This window comes from Cynocephalus volans, chromosome 8 (genome assembly GCF_027409185.1).
Source record: "Cynocephalus volans isolate mCynVol1 chromosome 8, mCynVol1.pri, whole genome shotgun sequence".
NCBI classification, from domain to species: domain Eukaryota; kingdom Metazoa; phylum Chordata; class Mammalia; order Dermoptera; family Cynocephalidae; genus Cynocephalus; species Cynocephalus volans.
In genome coordinates, this window is record NC_084467.1 from 109362045 (window position 1) to 109389899 (window position 27855).

The 27855-nt window shown below is 47.1% G+C and overlaps 1 protein-coding gene across 3 annotated transcripts; it reads right to left on the minus strand.

Annotated features, from left to right (window-relative positions):
- Nucleotides 1–248: 248 nt before the first annotated feature.
- On the minus strand, nt 249–27047 carry PI4KB (phosphatidylinositol 4-kinase beta). 3 transcript variants are annotated; one of them, XM_063105320.1, is made up of 12 exons: nt 26717–26801; nt 18638–19574; nt 13881–13925; nt 11239–11466; nt 10109–10336; nt 8388–8497; nt 7510–7614; nt 7146–7269; nt 6008–6273; nt 2879–3011; nt 2470–2590; nt 249–1148 (listed from the first exon to the last, which is right to left on the minus strand). In XM_063105320.1, exons 2-12 carry the CDS (start codon nt 19544–19546, stop codon nt 967–969), a joined length of 2451 nt encoding a protein of 816 aa, XP_062961390.1. In that variant the 5' UTR covers nt 19547–19574; nt 26717–26801; the 3' UTR covers nt 249–966. The 3 variants fall into 3 exon arrangements, with proteins under 3 accessions (XP_062961390.1, XP_062961391.1, XP_062961392.1); XM_063105321.1 differs by lacking the exon at nt 13881–13925; XM_063105322.1 differs by lacking the exons at nt 13881–13925; nt 18638–19574 and having other exon boundaries at nt 26717–27047.
- Nucleotides 27048–27855: the final 808 nt, after the last annotated feature.

Genomic DNA, 27855 nt, shown 5'->3' on the forward strand with positions numbered 1-27855 from the left:
GTTTAATCTCCATTCAGGCTCTTTCTATGTGAGTTGGACAATGTGGACTTGACAGAGGGGGTGAGAGTCAAAACTGGGATGCCCTTCTCAGGGAAGAGGTGGTATTGACCAGGACAGGCAGGGACAAGCAATCTTCCTCCACCTCCTGTGTGGTGCCTTTTGTATCTTGACCACTGAGGCATCTGTTAGTTCTTCATCACCCCCGCCCCCCGCCAAAAAAAAAAAAACCATCAGAAATGGCACAGATGGCTAACTAAGGACTTTATTTCAACAAAAATTAAAAATAAAAAATCGAGAGCTATTTCCCTGGGTGTGGGGAAGGAATCAGAGTAAGGAATTCTCCATGGCTAGGCCAATACCCTCAATACTGGAGGGGTTGTGGTAATTCCCTTCCTTGCCCCTGTGACGGGGAGCCTCAGCCAGTATAGGACTCTACAGCAGAGCCCACCTATCAAGGGGAACTTGGGCTAGGGGGTCAGTCCCTGGGAGGGGTAGAGTTGGGCAGCAGCATGGCCAAAGGCCAACCACAGGATCAAGTCCTAAGTACCAAGAACGTACTCTTTCTCCCCTTCCTGGGACCCAGAACAGATTAAGAGGATGGCCTGTGGAAAGAACCTCTCAAGACCCCCAGCAAGGAGAAGAAAAGCCCCAGTGTCCCTCACATTCATCACCTCTGTACTCTGGAGGACAGTGAGTCCTGGAGTCTGTCAGGTGGTAATACTGACACGGAGCTGGAGGCAGGGATGCCCCAGCGAGTCTGGACCCCATGGCTGGCTCTCCCACCACTCCCCCTCTCCAGCAAGTTCTTGTGGTTACCACATGATCCTTTGTGTTTCTTGCCTTCCATTTCCCTTGGGTGGAGGGTTGGGTAGGTGGGGTTTCCTGGTTTGGGATTTCTCAGACAAGGACCCTCCCAGGGAGAGCGCCCTGGGTCCCCCCATCACTCCTGGGCCTGAGAAGCGGGTGTCACATGATGCCGTTGGTGAGATACTGGAAGCCGTCGTAGAGTTTGGTGGTGATGGATCGCATGCTGCCATCCACCATCTGCTCCACCAGCAGCTGCAGCTGCTCCTCAGTCATGCTCATGTGGAACCTCTCTTTGAGGTTGCGAATGGTGCTGGAACCGTGGAAGCAAGGAAGCTGAGAACCTGGGAGAAGCAGTGGGGGTTGAGGGTCATGGAAGGATAGGAAAAAGTAACAGCCACAGCAAATACAGAGCCAGGGGTATCTGAAGTTCCCCTTCCCTCCCCACCTCAGAGATCCCTGATAGTGTGGATGCATTTCTGCTGGGGCAGAGAAACGGAACTAGCAGGAGGCCCTGTCTGGAGCCCATCTTCATCCCACTCTAAAGGCTCTCTGTAGGTGAGGGCATGTGGGCAGAGGAGGGGAGAGGGCCAGAACCACATCTCCCCCAGTAAGGGCTGAGGGAGTAGAGTCTTAAGACCCAGAGGGAAGGCTGGGAAGAGGCTCTTGGGACTGGGCCCTGCATTGGGCACTTATCTGGTTGCAGGCCTTTGCCTATGCTACGTCTGACACTCACAGATGATCTGGGCCACCGTCATCACGGGGCCAGACGGGGATGCTCCTGAGCAACAGCGACAACCTGTGGGGTAGGGGCAGGGATGGGGAGGAGGAGGAGACTGGCCACTCAGACTTGGTGTATACCTGGAGCCTTGAGGAGGGGGATAAGGACAAGGACCTAGAGGAGCTGGGAGAGGAAAGGATCCTGGGCAAAAGACTCTGTAGATGACAAAGGAATGAGGAAACAGCATAGTGGAGGAAGATGAGAGACAGAGTAAATCCTTCTTTTTTTTTTTTAATAAGATGACCAGTAAGTGGATCTTAACCCTTGACTTGGTGTTGTCAGCACCACGCTCAGCCAGTGAGCTAACCGGCCATCCCTATATGGGATCCGAACCCGTGGCCTTGGTGTTATCAGCACCACACTCTCCCAAGTGAGCCACGGGCCAGCCCCAGAGTAAATACTTCTCAGCTCAGAGCAGAAGGGGCAAGTAGTGGGAAAGGGAAGGGTGGTCTGAGATGGGGTGGCTGAGGACACACCAGAGATCAAAGTGGCACAGGAAAGAAAGTGATGATGGGAATCACCTAAGCTGGCAAAGAGAAGAGGAGGAGGAAGGAGGAGACTGAGAAACTCAGAGTTGGACAAGGGATAAAGGGGTTAGAAGGGACCATGAGGCTGGAAATGAGACTCTTCTCTCTCTCTGAGGATGCCAGGAGATAGTTTCTGCTGCCCCTCACCCCTCAACCCCCAGACCAGCTCTGCCGGGGTCAGGAGGAATGTCCTCATGGAGAAATAGCACTGGATCAGAAATGGGATTCCTCTGGGAACCCCCCTCCCCACCACCACCAACCCAAGTCTTGAGGTAGAATCAACTTTCTGGAAGTCCTATGCTCCAGGGCCCCAACCTAAGTGGGTACTTTGGGCACCTGGCCTCTCCCCAGCCCCACCTTGCTGCATGATCTCCACGATCTGCACCACCTTGTCCATGTGTTTCCGAGCAGCAATCAGTCCTTGCAGCATCAGCATCTTGTAGTAGTTGAACATGTCACCATCCAGGCCACCCATCACCTGGGAAGGGAGAAGAAAGATGTGTATATACTCAAGGACTTAGAGTGGGAATGGTTCCTGTCCCAACAGGCCTATCAGAACTCCTTCCTCTCTTGGGGCAATCATGAAAAACACCATTATTTCCCCACTCCCTTATCAGGTAGGAAGCTCCCACGATATCCTGCCTCACCCTGACTTACTGCCATTTCTGTTCTATTCATCCCTAATTTGGAGGGAATCATCAGCTCCCCCTCCCATGACAGAGAAAGAATACAGTGACCCTGGAGGCACTTCTCCTTCCTGACTCACATCCACAAACTCTGTGGTCAGCTTAAAGGCTGACGTCTCAAAGCCCAGGTTTCGGGGTGAGCTGGACAGGATGAAGCCAAAGTCGATGTGGATGATGTGGCCATCTGCGTCCAAAAGGATGTTCCCATTGTGTCTGAGGAGGGGGAGTAGAGGAGAGGAAGAGGCAGTAGTAAGTCTGACTGAGGCCAGTAGCTCAAGCTGCAACACACTGGCCATATGACACCAGGCAGGGAGGTCCCCTGCCATGTTTCCTGCTGCCTATAACTCTGGGTCCAATCTCCTAGGACTGAAAGGTAGCAGTGGAAAGAAAGGAAGTCAGAAAAGAAAATTGCTAACAAAGGCTGTGGGGACTGAAATTGCTATTATTAACAATTTAATAAAAAAAGATTATCCTGATTTCCCAGAAATTGCACTTCTAGCACCCAAACTGATCCCAATCTAGAAGCAAGGAAAGGCTTCTGAGACTCCAACCAGCTGTCATAGATGCCAAGCACTTTGCTCAGTGGGAGGTCTCCATTCAGAACCTGTTTACCTGGGTTTTATTTGTAATTCCTATAAGCTCACTGCAGATCAGAAGCCCCAACAGAAGGGAGCAACAATCAGAGGCAAGAGGCTGAGTGGAGTTTAAGTGTAAAATAGTGTGGGGGCTGGAAGGGATAAGTTTTAATCATTTATGTAAAAAATCTCAGGAGGCAGGTACTACAGGCCAGCTGCAGGAGAAGAAGAGTTAAAGGGAGATAAATCCCAGGTCTTTGTTTTTCCCACATGAATGGCCAGTAGAAGGAAGAATTAACATGCTAAGCATGTGGGGGCCTGGCCTATTCAGCATAACCGACCTCTGCAGTGTCAACAGAGACTTTGTCAGGCTAAGAGCCCACAGTCTGAGGGCTACCTTCTCTAAGGGTTGGTCTGACTGGCAGAAAGAGGAGGGGCAAAGAGAGAACCCGAATGTCAGTCCCACCTGAGTCCTTCCCCCTCTGGGAAAGCATTAAAGATATAGCAACACAGGCACAATCTTGAGAGCCAAAAGGGTGCTAAGAGATGTCCTAGAGGAAACCTAGGCCCTGAGAGGGGATGTGACTTACTTTCCCAAGGTCCCAAGGCTAGAGAGGGGTAGTTTTTCTTAACTACTGGAGTTAGCTCCAGCCGGAAAGCTGTTTGGGACTCACTTTGAAGCAGTTTAAGAGATCTTAAAACCTGCTTCCAGTTTGGGGCCCCATTCACTGTTGCCACTTCTTTCCAGTGGCTGATTCCATTCATGGCTTGATTACATCCATTCTTTTTTTAGGTATTATGAACAGCTTATCAGCTGCCTGCCCACCCCCCCTACCCCCCACCTCTTTAAAGGATGGACTCTCATCTTCCAAACATTGTTTCCTAAAGGAAAGCCCTGAGGCTTGACTAGCGCCAGCTTCCCTGCCATCCATTTACTGAGTCCTAGGGCTGAGCTCTAAGCTCTCTGGGCCCTGTGTTGGAAATCCTGATGCTTCAATGACCGTCTAATGCTTGCAACTAAATTCTTTATACATAACTACATTCCCCTACAGCCCTCAAATGCAGAGCCTGTGCTGGGTTCATTTGCAGGGCTGGCCAGGTGGAACAAGCATAGGTTCTAAAAGCTATCTGACTCTTACTTCCCTCATGAAGAAACACTTCTCTGAAGCTGCTCCATTAGCTAGAAATAAATGGGCCACCATGTCAGTGGGAATCCTGGCAGCAAAGACCACTGCATTTCTGCCTTCCCAGGACAGCTGCCCTATAGCCAGAGACGTGCAACTCACACAGACCCTGAGTCACTGTCTGGAAACACTCTTAGAAGGCAGGGCCTAGGCATGTAATTATCTTTGTACAATGTGTGGTTCACCTGTATGTGCAGTTAAGTCTCATAAAGTTTATGTGATACTGAAAGAAATGGCAGCTCTGGGCAAAACAACAGATACTTAAAAGTTGTGGAATTCCTATGTTGGAATGAGGAAGTTAGGAGAATTCACAGCTGGGAGTTTCAACTTTATCTCCATGTCTCTTGTATCCACCTCCTTTCTGCTCTCAGTCACTACCAGTGCTACTCTGTACCAGGCCCATTATCTCTCACTTTGTTGCTAAAGGCTCAGTTACATTCACCCTTACCCACAGTGCCATAGGGCATTTACTAAACATAGACTGGGTCATGTCATTCCTCTGCCTGAAAAGTAGAACTCCTTAGCCTCACAGTGAAGGCCCTTCTAATTTGGCCTCAACTTACTTACTTAGATTTCACTGCCTACTACTCCCCTGCCATGCAGTGCAGCCCAAGTTTTTTTTTTTTTTTTTTAATTGAAACAGTTGATTGTACATATCTGTGGGGTGTAGAGTTAAATATCAATAACTGTGTGCAATATGTAATGATCAAATCAGGATAATTAGTATATTCATCATTAAACAATGTAATCGTTTTTCATAGCCCTTTACAAATTCCTCCCTTATCCCCCCCCCCTCCCTCTTTCCCACCTCTGGTAACCTCAGTTTTGTTCTCTCTGTTCAACGTACTGACTGTTGTATCTTTTTTTCTTATTTAAGTTTATTGTTTATTTTTTAGCTTCCTACTTATAAATGAGGACATGCAGTATTTCTCTTTCTGTGCCTGGCTTATTTCACTTAACATAATTTTCTCCAAGTTCATCCATGTTGCTATGAATGGCAGGATTTCACTCTTTTTTATGGCAGAGTTGTATTCCATTGTGAAAATATACCACGTTTTCCTTATCCAGTCATCTGATGATGGATATTTAGGTTGGTTACAACTCTTGGCAGCCCAAGCTTGAATCACAGTGAATTATTTCCTCTACCTGGAATGTTCTTCCTCCACAGCTTTCTTTATCCTCATTCTCCCTTATCCTTTAAGACCTTGCTCACTCAAACCCTTGTTCTTCCCATAAATCCTTCATTGCTTTGCCCTTTTACCCTAGCACTTATCAGTCTGCCTCCTTGACTAAATATCATGTAAACACACCTGTCTCTACTTAAAATATGTTGTTTGTTTTATCTTTACATCTTGGCAATGGAAGGTGGTGACAAGTAATTAAGAACTACACATGAAGGGACAGAGGGAACCCTGGAGAAAGGTTGGGATGAGGGGCAGAAGTCACCTACCTGTCTTTGACTTGCAGTAGGTAGCAGACCAAGCAGTAGCCAGCACAACTTTGCACAAAATTGCGCTGGGCACTGAGGAATGCCTCAGTGGTGTAACTGCCATGCTCCTGTAGGAAGTAATCGAGCAAGGAGAGCTGTGACTGTTTCTTCACCTGGTGGATGGACACAGCATTGACCACTGGTTCAATCATACCACTGTCGGCCGAAATCACAAGAATCTTGTATGGCTTGATCCAAAGGGGTACTCGCTCCTGTTCCCAAATGGACTGTTGAGGAGACATGGAGGTATTGGGACTCTCACCTTTCTCCAAACTGTAGCAGGATGCTAAAATTCTCCTCTTTCCCCAACCTCTCTTCTTGGTAGCCTCGGAGTCTATCTAGGCCATCAAGTGAATAAGGCTCACTGATCCTACTGAGGACCAGGGAGTTTTGAAAGGAAGTCCAGGTCCTCACAGAGACATGAAACTACACTCAAGAGGTATGTGGGAAAAGGTATCATATAGGTAGAAAGCCCAAGAAAGGCAAGGAGAACAGGAAACCTCACTGTCACCTCACGAGCAGGGAGAATATCAGCTATTAATATAAGTTCAAAGAATAATAAAAAATAAAAGGACTTAGGTCCAGAGAAAGCTTCTCTAGAAAATTCAAATATTTATATAAAGAACTAGATTGAGGAGGCTGGCTGGTTAGCTCAATCGATTGAACGTGGTGCTGATAACACCAAGGTTGAGGGTTTGGATCCCCATACTGGCCAGCCGCCAAAAAAAAACAAGGAAAGAAATGGATTAAACACGTTAAGTTTCTTGCAGGCAACTAACCCAGGAGGCTCAGGAAATCAATATCTCAGCACACTGTAACCCACCTGCCACACATCATTTGGGAAGTTGTGATCTAAAGGACAAACCCTTGGCATTCAGTGGTGCAGTTCACAAAAGGGCCAAAAGAGGCTGCTGTGGAGCTGTTCCTGTGGCTGTGCTTCCCAATGGGAAAGAAGCCACCAGCTTTAGTTTAATCTACTTCCAGTTTACACTTGGGCAGGAAACTGGTCGTCGGCAGAGCTCCCTGCAGAACAACCTGTGTGGTCACCTCAGGTGGGCTGGAATGGGGCTGAGATCCCCTTTTCCTTCTCTTCTCTTACCTGCAGTTGCTTCAACACCTGGAAGGCCAGCAGCTCCTGCCGAAGGTCATCCCCACACTTGACAATGACTGACAAGAGCCGCCAATTGGGGAGATGACCATAGGGGGAGCCCTCTCTAATCCGCCTGTAAATAGAGAAGTTAAGGGTGTCAAAGGGTGATGCCAGGGTGAGGACAGAGACATCGCTTCTACCAAAAATACAAATCAAACACCCCATAAGGCAAGGACTCAGACTGCCTGGGAGTCTGACAGATTTTTGTGGAGGCTGATGGACAATAAAGATGATGCAGTGAGCACCTGCAATTGCCTCTCAGCTTTTGAGAGGGGTGCAGAGGAACCCCCTCCCCGCAGTTTACCCAACTCACCGTACTTTCTCCTGCCAGGGCTCTTTAAGAGCAACTGCAGAAGGGTCTTCTGGGTCTCGTTTGAAGGCTGTGGGGGTGTGAGCCAGCTGTTCTGAAAGGCGCCGTCTAGCAGGAAGAAAACACATTTGCTTGTATGAGTTACCTCAGAGCCTCACACCCCTGTCTATACCAGCATTTCCTGCACGGTTTCCTGGATTCTGGGCACAGAAAGACAGAAACCCAGGTTGACAAAGACTCATGGAAAGAAACATAACCACTGACACCTTTTTGCTAACCTGGTAGTTTGTAATCATGTTAAAAGGCAGATTACCAGGACTTCCCCATTGCCCTACCAAGACTGATTCAGAATGGGGGTAACTCCAGAATCTGCATTTTCATAAGGTCTCCTCCCTCTCCCTTAATTCTGACACATCACTTTGAAACTCCACTTTGAGAACACTGCTTGAATTCCTTCCTCTGGTGTTTTCATCCCTTTGGAGTCCTTTTTTTTTTTTTTAAAGATGACTGGTAAGGGGATCTCAACGCTTGGCTTGGTGTTGTCAGCACCACGCTCAGCCAGTGAGCTAACTGGCCATCCCTATATAGAATCCAAACCCATGGCCTTGGTGTTATCAGCACCGCACTCTCCTGAGTGAGCCACGGGCCAGCCCTTGGAGTCCTTTTAAAACTTAATTTCCTTCTGTAGTAGACCAAGGAATTGCTCAACCTACATCTTCACTACCTCAAGTTGGTGGCCTCAGGTCAAGGATAGAATAAGGAGAGAAAGGGGAAAAGAGCAGGTTGACAACTGATGATTAACACAGAAAGGAAGGGGACAAACAGATATGCAGTTCCTGAAAGAGGGATGAAAAACAAGGGGCAATGTGATCTGGCCATACCGGATGTCCCCGGCTGCAATGAACACTGGCTCCTTGCTCTCTTGGCTGGTGATGCTGTCCACAGAGAACTGGGAGATGTTGTCACAGCTGTTGGTGTGCACTTCAGGGAGCTGGGGAGAGAAGAAGGGGCGTGCTGGTCAGAAGTGCTAAGCACATGTCTCCCTTCTCTCACTTCCTGCTTGCTTGCTATCGCCATGGCATGTTCATCCTTCCCTTCCAAACTCTGCTCAAAAAAGCCTTGCCTAGTTACACACCATTCTGACCACTTGGACCTCAAACTGCCTAGGCTCTCAAATAGATCCTATAGAAGTGTTTCTCAAAGAGTGAACTACCTGCATCAGGATTACCTGGCATGCTTGCTAAAACACAGATTCCCAGACCCCACCATCAATCTGAATTAGAACTACTGGGAATGGAATCTGAAAGTCTGAATTTTTATCAAGTTCTCCAGAAGATTCCCAATGCACTAAAGTTTACAAACCACTGCCATGACCATCACAGAAACCTGAACTTCTGGTTCATACTGAGAGCCCCCCAAGGGAAAGGATCTGTTCTCTCAGGTCCAGACCCTCTCCAGACTAGATTCCTCTGACCATTTCTTCAATCTAAGTCCTTCAATCCTATCTCTTCATCTCTCTCTAACTGTAGAATAGTCTACCAGATGCCAAAGCCCATACCAAGTCTCATCTCTCTTTCCTTTGTGCCAGAGAATTTCTCCTCAACTCGTTTTGCCATCTAGTGCACACTGCCTTGTATATCTTAATTATTTTTTCTTAAATGTCTGTATCTGATCTCCCCAATTGGACTGTAAGCTGAAAGACAGAGATTCTGTCTTTTAACAAAGTAAAATCTGGTTGTGTTTAATGGCCCTACATAAAATCCTGCTCTGGCTCCCTACTAACTCCGGAATAAAGTTCAAGTTTCTTCCACTGCTTACAGGACCCTTCCTACAATCTGGCCCTGCCAAACTCTCCAGCCTTGTTCTTCATCACTTCTCACCCCACATCCATACATCACAGCCATACAAAATTTCTTTCAGTTCCTATAATGGGCCAAGCTCCCTCTTGTCTTCCAGTCTTTGTACAAGCTATTCTTTGTCCAGCTAATTCCTACACATGCTTCAGGACTAAGTTGAGAGATTCTTCCTCCAGGAAATCTTTTGTGACTCCCACCCCAAGTCTGAAGTAAGCACTGCCCCCACCCTTGGGTGCTCCCATAACACCCCATCCTTTCCACCACAGCCTAGATCACACATCTACCTGCTTACTGGTCCTGTTCTCTCTCCTATTAGGTCATAAACTCTTTGCAGGCAAGGGCCAAGTCTTGTTCACTACCACATAACACTCAGGTCTGGCACATGGGCCCTCAATAAATATTCTTTGAATGAATGAATGTATGACCTCATTCTGTGCTATCCTAAGACAACTTCATATAGCAGGTGTTCAATAAATATTTTCATTAAATTTCCTTCACACCCCTGGTTCTCGAAGTTCCTCCTTACATTTAACCTGAGTTCCTTCTGCAGGAAAACAAGCTCTATCTGAATCTCTTTCAGCCTAGAGCTGTTCAGAGCTCTTCCCTCTCATACCCCTCTATCTATACCACTCACTTGGGAACGAACCTCACCCTGCCTCAGGGTGTGTTCTCTTGTTTCAAAGATATTGAAAGCTTCTGGAGAACAGGTGCTGTGTCCCAGTATTACCTCCTTGGAGTTTCCTCACCTCCACTTGCAGCTCGCCTATGTCATCCACTGACCAAGCCTCGTCATCGTTGTCATAGTTGGGCACAGTGCTGAAGCTGCCAGCCCGCTGCTCATGAGTGATACCACATTCGGGAAGATTCTCTACAGACCGTGTGCTCCGAATTCGGTTCTCAGGGATCCGGGCAGGGACACTGGTGGTGTCGAAGTTTTCACATTCAAGGACTTCCACATAGATCAGGTAGGGAGCCTGAGGGGGAAAGTGAGAACAGTATTTGCAACTTACTTCCACCAGTATCCCCCAAATCTCAACTCTGTTAACACAGTTCTTCCTGCTGTCCACTCCTAGCTCCAACCCTCATCCATCAGTCCCCTGAAACTATGAACATCATATTTAGGGCAGGAACTTGTCCCATGATACTTTAGAATTTGGGTGAGAGAGTACACAAGTCTTCAAAACATTTCAGCTGAGCTTCAAAATGTAAGATGATACACTTGGGCAAAACCACTCCAGACTATTATTTACAGCCTGTAAGAGAGGCCCAGAAGCCTCTGTGGGCTTATCCTAAAGAGACACTGCCCAGGGAGCTGCTGTGGATAAAAAGACTAGGACAAAGGTGGGCACGATCCCAAGGAGGATTCTAATCTTCACTACTTCCCCTGAAAGAATCTGAACCATGAGTACTCATTCCAACCAGCAGACAAATCCAGCTAATTCTCTCCGGCGTGAATTGGGCATCCTTCTCCACTTCTCTGCCCACCCTGATCAGAAATGGTCTTAGAAATTAAATATTTCTCTGCCCTCAACGGTTGCTGTACCTGGAAAACCTAAGAGTTATAGAAGGGCTACAGAAGAGCTACCAAAATGACTGTAAGGTGGAGATGGAGAACGATTCTCCTAAGGTACAGCAAGTGGCAAGCTAAAAAGATTAGGCCTCTTTGGTAAAGAAAAACAAAGCCTAAGATGGGGGACAGGAGGGCTCTCAGAATCACAACAGCATGGATGCAGAGTCATGGTTGACACATGTACCATAAACTATGAAGAGAGTCTAGGAATGTTGGTGGGGACATCCCTGGGTATATACACGAACACTGGACAACCATGGGAGTAGAGTCAAGTCAAGGGCAGGGTTTGGGCCAGAGCCCACTTACCTTGTCCTTGGAGTTGAGGACAACAGCCTGTGTATGGGGCACACGGACCACATGGTGGTCAAAGCTGGCAGTGGGAAGCCAGACTCGGGCAGGGAGCTTATGGTTGAGCAGGGAGAGCTCTGAGATCAGCCGCTGTGTTTTCTGCTCTTTGGTGGGGAGCGTGGCTAGCCGCTTGCCAATGGCCATCAGAGACTTGATGAATTCTCGCTCAGGAGCCAGTCGAACAGGCTACAGGGAGTTGGTGTGAAACAGAAGATGATGAAGAAACCAACAGAAAAAAGTGGCCCACCCATTCAATAACTCCCGGCCATGCAAGCCAGGGAACCCCATGTCTGGAGAGCTCCAGGAAAACGAGCTACCTTTTGGCCCCACCCCTCTCAGCTTGAGTTGAGAATGGCCAGCACATTCCTTCTCCACAGGCTATTTCTTGCGGGTAAGAGGGGTCATGAGTCCAGGCACCCCTCTTCTCTTGAACTTGAGTTCCTCAAGGACTGTCCCAAGGCTTTAGAATGGGCAAGAGGACTACATATGGAGAAGTTAGCCAGGGCTCGAGACAGAAGAGCTGCTCACACCTGAAGTGCTTCACCCATCTCAAGAACAGTGTTGTCCCTCTCCCCATCTGGATCCTCAGGCTGGAATCCCTGCCAAGGGGCTCTGCCAGGGCTCACAAGGCTAGGGAAGGGAGCTCTGAATCAATATTTCCCCTTTCAAAGAAGGAAGAAGCTCTTCATGCAAATGACTTTTGTTATTTCCCATGGCATCCCCCTGTCCATCCCACAATCTATTACAAGGGATCAGGGCACATGCAGGGGAAGGGAAGAGAATGAGCAGACTTGGCATTAATGAAGGAACAATCAACAGGGAAAGAAAAAGTAGATGGAGGGAGGGAGGTGTAGGTAGTGGGTGGAGAAAGCCATAGCTCCTTCTAGCCCTTGACAATGGCCATTCTGAAGGCCTGTCTCTCAGTGATCCCTCCTTGGGTCCTCTTCCCCTACCTCTCAGCCACTAGGCTCCCCATATTAGTTCCTTGCTGTGAGCTTGGTTCCTCATGCTGGGCACTTCTAGACTCAGCCAGAAGGGCTCTTTTCCCAGTCTAAGTCCTTCTACATCAGGGGCATTTTATCAAAATAGCCACCCAACTCCCCATCTCATCTCTAGCTAGGTAAGAACAATATCTCCTCCTTTTATGGAAATAGCATTTAATTCACCAGGCTTTTCTCTCCCTTTCTGTGTGTCTTGTTTAGTTTCCTGATTGAGAATTTTTACCCCCACTCCCTCACACTGCAAAAAAAGAGCTTCTTTTGAAAACTGGGCAGTACCAGGCCAGCCTCTGCATGTGCAACAGAGCCAGGGTTCAAAGGAACAACTCATCTTTCAGCCTCTACCCCATGAGGGGCTAGCTCAGAGTACCACCTGAGTAAGGAAATAGGGTATATGAATCAGTCAGAAATGCTTTAGGGGGCAGGGTTGAAAAGAGATAAAGAAAAAGAAGACAACAGAAATGGACTTCTATGGTGCCTGAAAATATCCTAGGGGCTTAAAAGAGAAAGAGAAAGAAGATATTTAAAGACTCTTGCTCCTTCCTTCACTCTGATCCCCTAATCCATCCACTCAGGTGGCAAATGGTTACTGCCCCAACCAATTCATAGTTATCTCAGATTAGAAAAGACAGAATTCCTTCCCATTCTCAAATCAGCATTTGGGTTGGAGACCCCTAGTTTATGTGAGCATGTTGGAAATGTGACCCCAGGCCTTGACAGAGACTCTGCCACATGGGAGGAGATAGGAATCATGACCGAAAGGGGATCAGCACAGAACATATAAAACTGATTGGGTAGACAAATCAAAAATAAAATGTATTCATATCCCTGTACCGGCCAGCCGCCAAAAATAAAATAAATAAATAAATAAAATAAAATGTAAAAAAACATCCAAACTCCCAGAGGGTCCTGCATTTCCTCTCACGTCTTTGCCCGACAACAAAGTCCAAGACCCTGTGGGACCAGAGGGTCAGGGCTTAGTCCAGAGGGAAGAAGAAAGGAGAATTGGGATTAAGGAACATCTCAGGCAGTGAGCTGGGAAAAGGGAAGAACTTATACCTGGAAGAAATGTGGTTGATGTTAAAAAGAAAACCAGTTGTGGGGAGGTAAAACTTTTCCTTCAGGCCAAGTCCTGTTTGCTCTTGGAGTTGGCTCACCCAGCACAGGGCCTAGCATTTAGAAGACTCTGAATAAATATTTGATGGTCTGATGGCAGAAGCCATGGTGAAAGAGTTCTGGGTGCGAGAAACAGGATCCTGGGGGTTTCTGCCAAGCAGTTCTAAGCTCTATTCTAGGAGTCTATTCTACCTCTCTCCCAGTTGTTTGCTCCAGAGACCCAGAGCTGCAGGCTGAGTGGCATCACAGCTGTTTCTGAGAGAAGGATCCACTGAGCTAGCCTCAGCGTGGGCTCAGGGCATCGCGGCAAAGGTCAAAGGGACTCCTCCAGGTTTGGGAGGCCTGAGAGGGAGGAGCTGATCTCCCAGGAAGAAAAGGGGCCTTTTAACTACAGCCTTGGCCTGGGGGCTCAGAAGACTTGGGGACGGAGAGGAAATGCGGCCATGGAGGGAGCCTGCCACCCAGTCCCAGCCTGGCCCCACTTACGGAACTGAATGAATTATCAATACTCTCGGTGCTGGAGGAGAGCTCCTGGGAAAGGACCAGAGGGCAAGGGGAGAAGGAGGGGGCAAGGGAGGGAAAGGAGAGAGACAAAGGCAAAGAATTTAGCTCCAATTTGGATCATAACGGCTTCTCTTGTGTAGCTCTACCTTTCTGCTTTCATGAAAGAAAGTCACCCCAGAAATGCCACTTGTGGGAGATGCTGGAAGGCTAGATCAGACCTTGAGGTCAGAAGGGTGGAAGAGACAAAAGTCTTCTGCTTTTCACTTTATTCCCTCTATTCTCGCCTAAATGAATATTCCTTCTAGGACAAAACACTAAAGCTGGGTCCCTACGACAGTAACTGCACTACCAAGCTTCCCTGCTCTTTCTATTCACCCATTCACATGCTCTCAACCAAACCCTTCTCCATGGGGACATCGGAGGGACAGAATTTAACAAGCTGCATGCCCACTAAACTGGAAACCCCATTTTCCTCCAGCTTCTTAGAAACCTCGGGGACGCTGGCCGGTTAGCTCAGCCGTTTAGAGCGCGGTGTTACAACACCAAGATCAAGGGTTTGGAACCCCATACCGGCCAGCTGCCAAAAAAAAGAAAGAAACCTCAGGGAGGAAGAAGAGCTAATCTTTCAGTCACAGGTGTAACTCCTCTCTAATTAGCCTCATTATCACCCTCGAAGCCTAATCCCAACCTTGAACCTATGTGATTAAGGACATCCCAGACCTATGAACCTGAAATCTCTGGGCTGGATGACCAGAGGTGGGCTGGATGCTGGCAGGAGGAAAGGATAAATCAGTCTCATAACTACAAGCCTTCTTAGGCTTCCTATCAGGCTATTTCACATGACACTCAATATATTACAACTCATAAGTTGGGGAGTTAGATCCTAGCTAAATCCATCTCAGAAAGCTGACTAGCTGGGCAGCAGCTGTCCTAGTCCAAGCCCGCGGGATTTATCTAAATATCACCCCATTCCTGTGTCTTACTGGTGTCCCTGAGCAAAAAGGGGAAAGGGATGGTGGTCAACCTCTCATTCAGCAGCTCTGCAGCAGCGCTCATACACAGATGTGTAGGAGTGGAGGGGCCTGGACTTAAGAGACAGAGACCTGAGAGCTCCCAGGGCAGGAGGGCAGTGGTCACTGGGCTTCTACTCTGGAATCAGCATTTCAGAAGTCTACTTAATTCAGTTCCATGGTTTAAGTTATATTCTAGCTAGATGTCCTATCATCAGGTTCTTCCTTGAAGAATCTGAGGAGAGGAGAACTTTGAGGAAGAAGCCACACTTGGAAACACTCCCCTAAGGCAATAGCAAGAGCTATTCCTAATTCTCCCTCCCACTTTTACCACTTTGGGTAAAAGTGGGAGGGAGAATTAAGGCAGTGAGGATGCCAGAGTCTATTATGACTTAGTAGCTCAATTTCTACCTATGAGCTGGTTGGGGAAGGAACAGCAGGCAGGGCATTGGCTCCATGAGCAACGCTCCAGCTGACTCTTACAGACAGGTTCCAACCAAGTCATTAATAGCCTTGGGAGAAGGGAGGTATATCATGACCTGCTCCTCTCCTCCTACTCCCTGGGCTTGAGTCACTCATACTGAGTCAGCTCCAGGGAATAGAGCTGAGGCCAAGAAGCTGACATCACACCATCAGGCTGGAAGGCCCACTAGGGCTTCCAGTGAGACATGCAGCAGACTTCTTCGTACAAAGGTTGCAGTCCTGAGAAGACAAAGCTGATCTACTGAGACTATCATTATGTGGGGCAAGGTGTTGGGTGGGGGTAATAACTAAATTACTCTCTGCTCCCTGAAACCCTATGCCAAATATTTACCATTTGGTTACAAATGGGAAGGAAAACTACCCATGCAGAGTTCCCTGGCTAGGCTGCTTTGAAGGGGCAGGCTTGGCGGGGAGGAGGAAGAGGGTAGGGAATGGTGGGAGATGGGAGAAATCAGTGCTAGAACCCTCTGATTGTGGGGGAGAGTGTAGATTCCTCATGAAAAGAAAATAGACCCCTCTGTAATATCTGGGCAAAGAAGAGCTCTGCAAGGAGGCAGGAAGAGAACTATACAAGCAGCTCCTGGGCCTCTTCCCTGAGGCCCTACCTTACCCTCTGGAGATACTCTACCAGTGGGTGGGACACAGTATTAAACTCAAAATGCAAAAGGAAAGGAAGAGATTCAGGGCAGAGCATCAGGGCCCACCTAGAGATTCTCCTTTTAGAGTGTCTCTGCTCAAGCCTTAGAAAATTATGTGCTTCGTTTTAGTAAGCCCTATACTTCCTGCTTATGGGCAGAAAACAACTTTTCGAGAGTCATAAACTAAACAGTTCCCTAGATACTGGGGTTTCCATATCACCTTATAAGTTCCTAGAGGGAAGGAAAGCATTTTGTCCTCCATCCTCCACCTCTAGCATGGAGCTTTGCACATTTGTACAAGGTTGGCCAATAACTATTTGTTGAGGGAATGAATGTTGCATGATAGAGAAGAAGGAAAAATAGAACAAAGAAAACCAATTCCCTTGGTATTTGGGGAACAAAGGACTTTACAGACATATCCTCAAAATACCAAAGGGGTTGGGAGGGACCCCTGTACTGAAGACTCCAGTGCTCAGAAGCCTAGTGATATTCATATTTATTTCCCCTTTGTCTCTCTTTTTGCTCTCACTCTCCTGAGGAGCCACGTGGATTCAGGTGTCTCATTCTGCCAGCATCAGATAACCTGGGAGTGCCTGGAGGGGTTGTATCTCCTTCCTTTTCTGGATCTAGTGATCCAAGATAAGAAGTAAGGTTGGGAAGAATGGCAGCTGGAACACCCACCCTTGAAGATTTAAATACTCACAGAATACCTGCCTCTCAGTGCCATCCATAATCTCATAAAGGAGCAGGAGTTAGATGCAATGAAGGACCAAGGGCCAGCAAAGAGTAAGAAAAGCGCTGAGACCTCAGCTTTTTTGGTCATAAGATGAAGACTACAAAATGGATACAGAGAAAAGCCAAGCCTGAGAAGAGGCACCAAAGTATTCTATTTCAGCTGCTCACACACATACTGCTACAGGTTTGACCCTAAGATGAAGTAGTTCTTAAACCCTTCATGACCTCAGTTCCACCAGAATCTGGATGATCCTTCTTGTTCTGCAACATATCCCTTCATGATCTTGGGCTCTGCTGCTGAGCTCAACTAGAAATGAAATGGCCTGTTCTTGTTCTGAGAACAGCTTGGGCTTTGCCTGTGCATGGATGTAGAAGCTTAGATGGTCACAGCCTGGGCCGTTCTTCCCCTTATGGCCTTTGACAGCTGGGAACCTGGTGAAGTACATGCTGAGAAATAACCAGGCAGCTCAGCTGAATAATTATGCGCACCAGTTGTGGGTTTGAGGCTTGGTTTGACATTCACTAGTTGAGAGACCTTGGGCAAATCATCTAACCTCTCTAAGCCTCGGTTTCCTTATTAGTAAAATAATACCCATCTCTTAGGGGTATTGTGAGAATTAAATGTAATGTACTTGGCATGATGCCTGACACATAATCAGTGCTCAATAAATGTTAGCACTTTTAGCTTAACCATTATTAGATTATCGTAATAAAATACTGAATTCCCAGAGACAGCAGGCTCTGTAGTCTCCCTTCCCTCCTGCTTTTTCCTTTCCTAGTTTCTTGGACCTCCCTCTACTTGAAAGAAGTCCCATTGTATCAAAGATGTAGGTGGGTTACTTGCGACTGTGGCTATATGCATTTTCCAACTAGTGCAAATTCCTCATTTTTTTCCTCCCTTCTTTTCTAGTCTGGGCTGGCAGCCAGGATGGGAGGCTGGCCAATGGTGAGTCAGAAGGAAGAACTGGGGCACCATTGTCTGGCTAGGACACCAGGTCACCGAACCTTGGTTGTCCATCTGGCAATTTTCCTTGTTATTTGTCCAGATGTGGAGTGGAAGGTGGGTATAACCTACTGATATGCTCATCTCCCTACTCTTTATCCTAAACTGGATACCCGCAACTGCTGCCATAGCTTCCTTTTCTTCCTAGTCTCCAGGTCCTTGACTAGGCACTAGATTTTCTCTGCACCAAGATTGTATACAGTAAATCTCTCTTCCCTTCATGCTTCTCCCAAATAATATGGGAAAGATACCAATAAGGCAATCTACCTTGCAAGTAAAGGTAAGCAGGAGGGCATTCTGCAGATGCCTCAGTAATATAGAATGAACCTTACCCTTAACTCAACTAAAAGCAGGATCTTCAGAGGGTGGAGGAGAGAGATTATGAGGAGTGGCCAGGAGAATGAAGCTGATATTCTATTTAACATCTCCCCCTCCCCAGCACACACAAAGACAATAGCCCCTTTTCCTTCCCCATGGTTGCTGCTCTGAGAGGCTCTGGTAGCCATCTCAGGTCTCAAGTCAGGGAGGAAGGGTCTCTGCCACAGTTCTCAGTAAGTAAGCATTTAATGGAATGGCAATGCAGTTTAGTAAAAACAACTTTGGACAGAGCTGGAGTATCAGCCTTGCAATTAGCTATTTGACCTGAGGCAAGTCACTTTATCTCTCTGGGTCTCTGAGTTCTTCCCCTGTAAAATGAGGCAGTTGGAATACATGAATTCTAAGGTCTTTTTCCGTTCTAACATTCCATGCTTTTATCAGTGAAATGAAACACAGGGAAGGACAGAAAGGACAGAGTAACCTTATGTAAGACATCCTGTCTCCATGCAGCCCTTTGCCACCTTGACTCTCTGTCCCTCCCCAGAATTTTACCTCATCCTCATTCTCCACTTTAGGGTTGCTGGCTGTTCGTTTCAGGTTGCTGCTGAGACTTATGCTGGCAGTGGCATCTGACTTAGAGCGCTGGTGAGTCCTTTTGGAGGGAGACAGCCCTGTGTCAGGGGCTGGGCTCAAGGAGGGCAGCTCCCTCTTTCGGTGAGCTGGCTTCAGCTCATCTGAGAGGATCAGCTTCCGTAGCTTGGTCCCACGGGAGTGTCGCTGAGTGGAAATGTGCATGTCTGAAGAGTAGGCCCCGAGCAACAGGGCACACTGGAGGGAAAAGTTAATGCTCTGGCGGCAACGGTGGACTATGTAGGGCTTAATGGCATCACCCACATCCTCATCCATGTGAATGTACATGTTAAGCAACTGAGGCAGATAGAAGTCCACATCCTCATTGCGAAAGCAGAAGAGCCGGTTGCCGATGTAGGCTTGAACTCCAGGCTCCTTGGAGTTATACAGGTAGGAAATGGCCATGGAGATGTCAAATAGTTTTGACTCAAACAGCCTCAGCAGCCAAGACTGTTTGGCTGAATTGTTCTGCCGCCGTCTTCTTGTTCCTTTGGCTGTGCTCGAGGCCACAGTGGCCCCCATCTCATCTTCTTCCTCCCTGATCTGGGCAGATGGATCATCTAGGCAACGAATCTCACCATCCACACCATCCCCATTGACCAACTCCAGCGGGGTGCCTCTGCTAGAAATGGCCACATCTCCATGCAAAAGCTTGACTTTCTCCAGCACCTCCTGGCAGGCCTTCTGGGCCACCTCAGGGTCAATCACTGACAATTCCCCGACCCCCTCTGTGATGACGCTTAGCAAGGAGCCCCCATTATTCCCAGATGGGCCAGGAGTGGGCTCAGAAGTTGGCTTCAGAGGGGCAGTCTCCACTACCGTGTCTCCCATGGCCACAGCCAGACTCTGAGCTTCCAAGCTACAGGAGGAAGGAGGAAGAAAGGAATAGAAAGGGAGATACATACACACACTGGTTAGTTGTGCCATCCTCAGATCTTCCCTTCACTATGAAACCTTCCCAGGAGCCTCTGCTTTTTGTCTTCCTTCAGAATTAGGTGAAAAGTCATCTCCTTCTAGGAAGGTTTCCCTGACTACCTCCACTTCTGATCACTGCATTACTCTTCATTCCTTCTTCACTTAGTTACTCAGCTTAGCCTCTGTTCTTAGCTTGTATTTGTGAAATACTGCTTTATATGTGTTATGTTTATATAGGCTTACAAATTCTTCAGGTAGACTGGGGGCAATTCAGATCTCATTCCCTTGTCCCTAACTCTTCAAATACTTTTCTATCCTCTTGCTCTTTCCATGTCTCCCTTTAAATGCCTGCCATAACCTTTTTCTTTTCCACTTTAAACTGTATTTCCTTACTCATATAACATTCCACACACAGGTCTGTGTATTTCACCTTTACTTAGTACTAAAGTCTTAATGTATTTTTCTAGTTACAGATAGTTTCTTACTTTCCCTTTTAGACTCAAAGCTCCCACGGAAATAGGACCAGCAAATACCATACCAGGCTTCTCTTAGAAAACAGCTCAAAAACAACCATCAACAACCCTGCTGAAGTTGTGCCATTTCTTGGCATATCTGACTTCATGACCTCATACCCTCTTTCTCTAGTGCTGTGGCAGCTGAAGTACAGTGGAACGAGCCCTGGACTTGGAGGCAAATAGGCTGGGATTAAAAATCCTCACTCTGCTTTTATGAGATGTGCAAATTTATGCAAGCTATGTATCTTCTGAGTTTCAGTTTCCTCACCTGCAAATTGGGTAAAACATACTTATTTCTTATTGTTGCTGTGTGGAATAAATAATTTCAATGTGTGAAAGGATCTAGCATAGTCCATGGCACATAGCAGTACTCAATAAATGCTGGTTGCATCCTAATCACCTAAAAGGTTAATAAACAGTGTGTGTGTACGTGCACGTATGGGTACACACATAAGTTGTTTTATAAGGGAAGTGAATTAGAGTTACACTTGTTTGAGAATCTTCCAAAACACTATGACAGCCCTTTCCTACCCCAACACTACTTTCTCCACTATCAGACACATACTCCAAGAACTAGTGGGGCTGTGAGAAGGCAAGAAGAAATCAGGCTGTGACTCATGGGTCTAGAACTCCAAAAAATAGGGAGAAACAGGAATCACATAACCAAGAACCCCTCTCTGAAGGGACTCTTGGAAGGAAATTCAGCGAGAGAACACTGCTGACAAAAGCCACTGCCCTCCAAGAGCAATTATTCAGAGCCTCACCAAATCCAGATTAGGAGAATCAGTGCAGAAGAGGAAGAAATTTCATCAGATCAACCTGGCTCCAGAATATGGCTATAACCAACAACGGACTCAGAGGCCTCTTCAAAGAAGTGCAAAGAGAGTGTTGAAGACACACTCAAGAGCATGAGCAAGACGAAGGGAGAGGATTTTGTAGAGCTGGCATGCAGGTAATTTCCAACTATTAGTGACATCACCTTCAACCCTGGAGACCCTGGGTATGTATGCTTTGGGTAGGTGGAAGAAAGGAGGCTCAGCGTAGATTCTCTAGTTACTCTGAGAAGCCTTGTTTTCCACTGCCATGCTTCTAATGCCTCTTCTTGCACCTTTGAAATGTTAAGAGTCAAGGTTACTTTGATCTGCCCAATATCATATAGTCCAGCTCCTTGCCTCCCAGCAGTCACCTCTAAAGTTTTGCAGAAAGACAGATGAGGAACTCTTCTGTTCTCAGAGATCACCAAAAAAAGCTACTTCAGTATATCTTTCTCCCAACTCTGTCAAACAAGAAGCTCATCCTTGAATTTAATTTTCATGATGTAGTTTGAGCTTGGTATTGGTAAGAATGTGGCAACTCTATGATCTTTCCCAGAATTAGGCAGTGCTCTCTGAGCAGTAGAACCAGCATGGCTGCCTATGTGGACCTGTCTCTACTCGCAACTATGTGTTGCACAGGAATAATAAGAAGGAAGCTTTAATCATTTTGTGCCACACCTTTGTAGGGCACTCTCATCAGAAGGTCACTGTAATTCAACTGGGACCACTACCTTTTAGGTCTGCTTAGAGACTCACATCATAGCCTCAATCATCCTATACAACCATCTCTTTTTCTTGGTCTGTCTATGCTTGGCACATCCTTCCCTCTTCCTCTACTTCAGAGACTTCCAAGTCACTGAAAGCTCCTAAAAGTCCACTTTTCAAAACTTCCAAGGGAAATGAAATCCAGACATTCTCCTACATATAGCGTCGCAGACCTCACTAGAAAATTCAGCAGATGCCTGACCCAATTAATCTCAACTGGGATTATCACTGGTACCAGGAAGGCAGGTAAGAATACCATCACCTCTTTTATCCTGTAGGCAAAAGAAGAAACACTCCCTGGGCTCAGCTAGGAGTCCTACAACACAGTACGCAGAGGACTTTCCTACCGAAAAGACTCCCTTGTCTGGCAGCCTTTACTTCCCCAAAGAACTAGACCATATCAAGAGGTGCAGGAAAACCAGACTCCTCTCCTATAAGCAGCTCTGCCACTAGAAACCACCGAACTGGACCTGGGCCTCCCTCCTGGCCTCTCATGGACTGCTTGCATCTGAAGCAAGTCATGGGGAGAAAGTGGTGTGAAAGGGATTAGGGTTGACTGTTTTGGCAATTTAGACAATAAGAAATAGGAAAGGGATTCTCCAAAACCTAAATCCAGATATGGTCCTCAACATCAATTCATTCATTTTCAAATGCAAAGAAAATATACCTTTGGTAGGTAACCATCCTAAAAAAAGTGAAAGGACTAGAAAGTGAAATAAAAAGAGAAGTAACAGTCCTGTATTCACTACCCTTCCCCTTATAAGTCAGAGGAATAAGAAAAGTGAGAGAAGAAAATCCAAACCTTTATTTTTATTTATTTATTTATTTATTTTTTAAAAAGATGACCGGTAAGGGGATCTTAACCCTTGACTTGGTGTTGTCAGCACCACACTCACCCAGTGAGCTAACCGGCCATCCCTATATGGGATCCGAACCCGGGGCCTTGGTGTTATCAGCACCGCACTCTCCCGAGTGAGCCACAGGCCAGCCCAAATCCAAACCTTTAATATCAAATGATTCCTATGGCCCTCAAGGATGTTCAGAGCCTCACAACTAAGGCTCCACGCTTCACACTGGGAGCCTAAACTCTCCTTCCAGATAGAGCGAAAGGGAAACAGAAGAGGTTCCCTGCCCCAGCCTAGTACCTGCCTCCTAGGAAAAGGGGATGGGAGTAAGGAGAGTGTTGACAATTGAGTGGGCTACACAGCTCCTATATGGGCAAAGTAGGAAATCCTGATCTGAGTGTCAGGGGTTGTTACAGGTCAGGGCATAGCAGAGGCTGGAGGACAGTGGGGGTGTATGTGCATGTGTTCTGTGTGACTAAGCAGTTAAGTACATGTCTGCAGAGGACTCTAGGGGGAAGGGATGCTATCTCTTAACCTGGCTTCCCGTTTCTCATCACCTCAAAAGATTCTAGGCAAACAATCTTCCACTGGTCTTCACTAAAGGACTTACCGAACTGATCTCTGCTAGGAAAGGATGGTAAAGAGCACAAAATCAATCCACTCACCCAGTTAATCACCATTCCCTTCTTCAAATCTTTTTCCATGGAATAGATAAATATGTATCAGACCAATCCTGATGTTTTTATATGTTCCTGTATCTTCATAGAATGGCCTTTAAGAGATCATTTGATCTAGTACTCTGCCTTCCAGCAGGCAGCAAGGCTCAATTTTCCTCCTCCTTTTAAAGGATCTTTTGAGATGGATTATGAAAGGTGGAAAAAATGGTAAGGGAGCCAATATCATCATCCTACAAGGTGGGAGGTTAAGAAAAACTGTTAAAAGTTAATGGAAGAGAATGGGAGGTTCAAATATATTATTTAAAGTTACGGGCCGGCCCGTGGCTCACTCGGGAGAGTACGGTGCTGATAACACCAAGGCCCCGGGTTCGGATCCCATATACGGATGGCCGGTTTGCTCACTGGCTGAGCGTGGTGCTCACAACACCAAGTCAAGGGTTAAGATCCCCTTACCGGTCATCTTTTAAAAAATAAATAAATAAATAAAAATAAAAATAAAGTTACACAAGTGTCTAGTAGAAGAAATAAAAATAATGACATAATCACATCAAGAAGAGGTATAAATCCTCTAAACCTAAATCTTCTTTTGTAACAATTCTTTTGTCAAGAAATAGAGGCATAAGCATTTAACCTAAAGCTATGGTGATAACCTTCAGAACTAAACTCTGAGGTAATTAAAGAGGTTAATTCTGAAGAAGTGGGAGTAGGAATGAATGGAAAAGGATTGTTGGTTTTCATCATAAATTCTTTCAGTACCATTGGATTTATTACCAAGTGCATGTATTTCTTCAATAATAATTTTTAAAAAGAGGCTGCTCTTCAAAAGAGACTCCATATCACCCTAGGCTGCCTGTTCTGCTGTTGAGAAGTTCCTCCTTATGTTTTAAGGTCCCACTCAAACCTTTAAGGCGGTCTCAACTCATTTTTCCTCTTTGATTTTAATGGTACAGGTAGAGATTGAGCACTTTTTTCTTTGTAGAAACTCAGGGCTGAGCAGTCAAGCAGGCTAAAGCCCCACCAGGAACCAGGTAAATGCTTACTCTAGGCACTGGAGGGTGGTGGCATCAGGGGAGAGGGCATTCTCAAGCTACCAGGAGGAGGGTAGGAAGGGCAGTGGTCTCAAGGTAGTTAAGTAAATATTGAATCAGGCTGAGAACTCTCTGTGCAAGGCCATGGAGCTGGTATAAGCAGATTCCAGCCAGACAGCCCAAGCCAGCTCTGGGAGCCCCTGCTGAAACAGACAGGTGGCAAAAAAAAGCAACCTGCCTGCTCACCTCTTCTGAACTGTTCCTCCCCGCTGCAAGTCCCAAATGTGCTTGGCCTAGTCCCTCTCTTGTCCCATGCCAATTATTGAAAGGTTCTTCCCAAACCTCTTCCCCAGATAAAAGAATCTCAATTTGCTGCTTTGGATGGTGTTCAGCAAATATGTTATCATGCAGTCTAGAGCCAGCTCTGAGAAGGAAGCATGGAAACTGGGAGAAATACAATTTCTGGTTGGGGGTGTTTCCAAAGAGTGAAGCTTCTCCCAAAAAGGAGGATTTTGAGCAGACTGCACTCTGGCTAATAATGAGTGAGAGAAGGGAGAAGTGGGACAAAATCGCATAACTACTTCCAAAGAGGCCTAGAGTCGGAAGATGAATGGAACTTCATGCACCCTCTTTGCTATCACAGACCAAGAGAGAGACATGGCATACAAGGCTGCAATCAGTTTCCTAAGTCCCAGCTCACCCCAAATTTTCTTTTACAGCCAGCTTCCTCAAAGGGCTTTCCCACAAGCATACTTTCCACCTGTAGAATTTGGAATTGTGAATCACGTGCAGCAAGAACAGCACAGGTGGCCACTTAATGCACTGGGCAAAAAAGTAGGGCAGATGGGTGTAACCATGGGACCATAGTTGTAGACTAGAAAGATCCGACAGAAAATCCAAGATGAAGAAGAATTCTCAGGACAACTAAACCAGTACTAATAAATACCTTTTGTCTGGGGTACCCAGAATGTTTTGTAAGCAAATAAACCAGGTCTAATTTTTTCCCCCAACTCATATCCTGCTATTAACTTATTACTGTACTGATGTCTATAGAGTGGGATGTTTTCCCAAAAAGATTACTCTAGAGGTCAAGTAATGAAGTCAAATGCTGAACCCAGGAGTCCTGATTCTGATTGTAGAAGATCTTTCCAGTTTTGTGTTCCTTTTCACAGTTACCTCCAACTCCACCTCAAGCCTGAGCTCTTATGGAATCAACCAAAACTGCAGTAGTAAGCTACAGACAGTAAACTGATTCCTCTTGGATAGGGACAGGGGTGGGAAGATATTCTATTCCGTGATCCCTTTAAAACAAAACTAAAATTAAATAATCCAAAGCAAAATTTCTCACAACTTCATTCAGTATCCATGCAGGCCTGTTCCTCCCTCCTAGTGGCTGTTCCTGAGTAGTCAACAAAGTGTAATCTGATAGGGACTTCTTCAAAATTTGCTCCATCCTTCAGAAACACCCTTCTGTCCAGAAAAGCCTGAGACAGCTGAGGCTTCCCATCTTCCCAACACATTTCCTTAGTTCAAGGTTTAGCTGATTCCAAAATAAATGGTATGTGGAAATAAAGACTGTGATGGAGAACACATAAAGAGCCCAGAGAAAACAAAACCAAGTGTCACAAGGATCAGCAAAATCCTTGAACCTCGAGGGAGTTGTAAAAGTGGGAATCCTGAATAGAAGGTGTCAAAGCACTGTCAGATATCTCTCCTACAGGAACAAACCTACAAAGCGTTGGGGGATTGAGAAGGGGGAAAGAGAAGTTAAAGAAAGTTACAGAGATCATAAAGTACCTCAGAGAAGAAGGGTGAGGACTAAGGTCAAAGTAGAATGTAACTGGTACTTTAGCAACGATGACGAGGGCCTGAGATCCCTTAAGGAGAGGGGAATAGGCAATTCTTGGAAGCCACGAGCTGGGTGGGTGGGTGACGGTGAGGTAATGGAAAAAGAAGCAGAGGAAGAGAGGGATACAATCTCTAGCTCAAGGAAATGGGAACCCAGTGCTGGGGTTGCACAGAGACCTCGGAGGAAAGGGGCAAAATAGGAAAAGGGATAAAGGCGGAGTCCATGGGAAAGGTTTGAAGCAGGAGCACAGATGACGAGGAAGGACAAACTAGGATGACATTACGGAAGGCGTCTGCTGTGGAAAAGGTTCATGACTTAAAAAATAATTTGGGACTGAGGCAACAGGGATAAGGGTGAGGGAGGAGGGAATCCCCAGGGCAGAGGGAGGAGCTAAAAAGAAGAGGAAGCCAAAAAGTAAAGGAGGACCCCAGGCCTGAGAGGACAGGGTGGGGAAGGAACCGGGGTGCAGCTGCCACCCGGAGGGAGGGCAGTTTTGTAGGCGAACCCAGGTGGGGGGAGGCTGTGCGGGACAGGGTGGGAGAGGGACTCCCTCTACAGGGTAAAGGTGACCCATGGGGGAGGAGTCGCTTACCTCCGGGGACCCCCGCGGAGGGGGTGCGGGCGGTCGGGGTCGGACTGCCGACACCGCCGCCTCAGCAGCAGCGGCCGCTCCCGGGTTCCATTGGCCGCCTGCGCTTTCCTGACAGCGGCCGCGGCGGCTGCACCAGGCCCCGGCTGCGGGGTTGCCCGCGGCGTTGCCTGAGGGGCCTTCACGCTGCCTCAAGTTCGGCCGGGCAGCACAAGCTCCTCTTCCTCTGTACAACCAAAACCGAAAACGGAAAAAAAAAAAAAAAATTCTCCAGCAGTTTTCGATGTAAGATTCTTCTTCAGAACCCAAGCCCTTCTCTCCAGGATATGCTTTTCTGCTTCCCCAACGCTCAGGACCCTACCGATCCCATAGTAATGTAAGGAGTCGGGTGAGCTGCCCGGATCATGCCTGTCCAGAAATAGAAAAGGGGGCGGGGAAGAGATATTTGGAAACGGGAGGGAGGAGAGGGCGAAGGGAGGACCTTACGGGTGGGAGGAGGGGCCAATTTTGGGAGGCGGACCTAAGAGATAGCGTTTACGAGGCTAAGGAAGCCGAGAAGGAAGTAAAATTTGCTGGAGAAGTTGCAGGGCGGGCAGGCAGGCCGTTCTGGGTGCCCTGTTAGGGAAGTACGGACATATTGCGTGCTTCTGTAGTATATTAACCTGTAAGTTATATGTAAATAAGCTCATTTGAATTAGCAATCGAGTTACCGCAATTGCACTTAGTGGCTTTCCCCTCCCCTGTGTTACGTGACTCCCTTAGTAAATCAGGCCGTGGGAAGGACCCTGGGGCCTCAGAAGGGAGAGAAGAAAGAGAGGGCCGGCGGGGAAGACAGTCACCCTCACTACCCTTTTCCTACGTGTCTTTAAGGACGACATCAAGTTTATGCCCCTTGTCGCTTCGGGAATGGCGCGGCCCAATCGCGTTAATCTTTCGCCGTTAGCGGCCCAACTCGAGGCCGCGGTTCTGCCTCCGAGGTCACCACCTGCCTGGGTAGCCTTTGGCCTCTAGTATCCAGACACCGAGCCCTCCGGGGAGGGGCTGAACAGGGCAAGAGTGGGAGAGGTGAGTAAAATGACAAAATTATGGAGGGCATAATCCCATCTTCCATAAACAGACAGAACCATGTAAGACTAAACAAA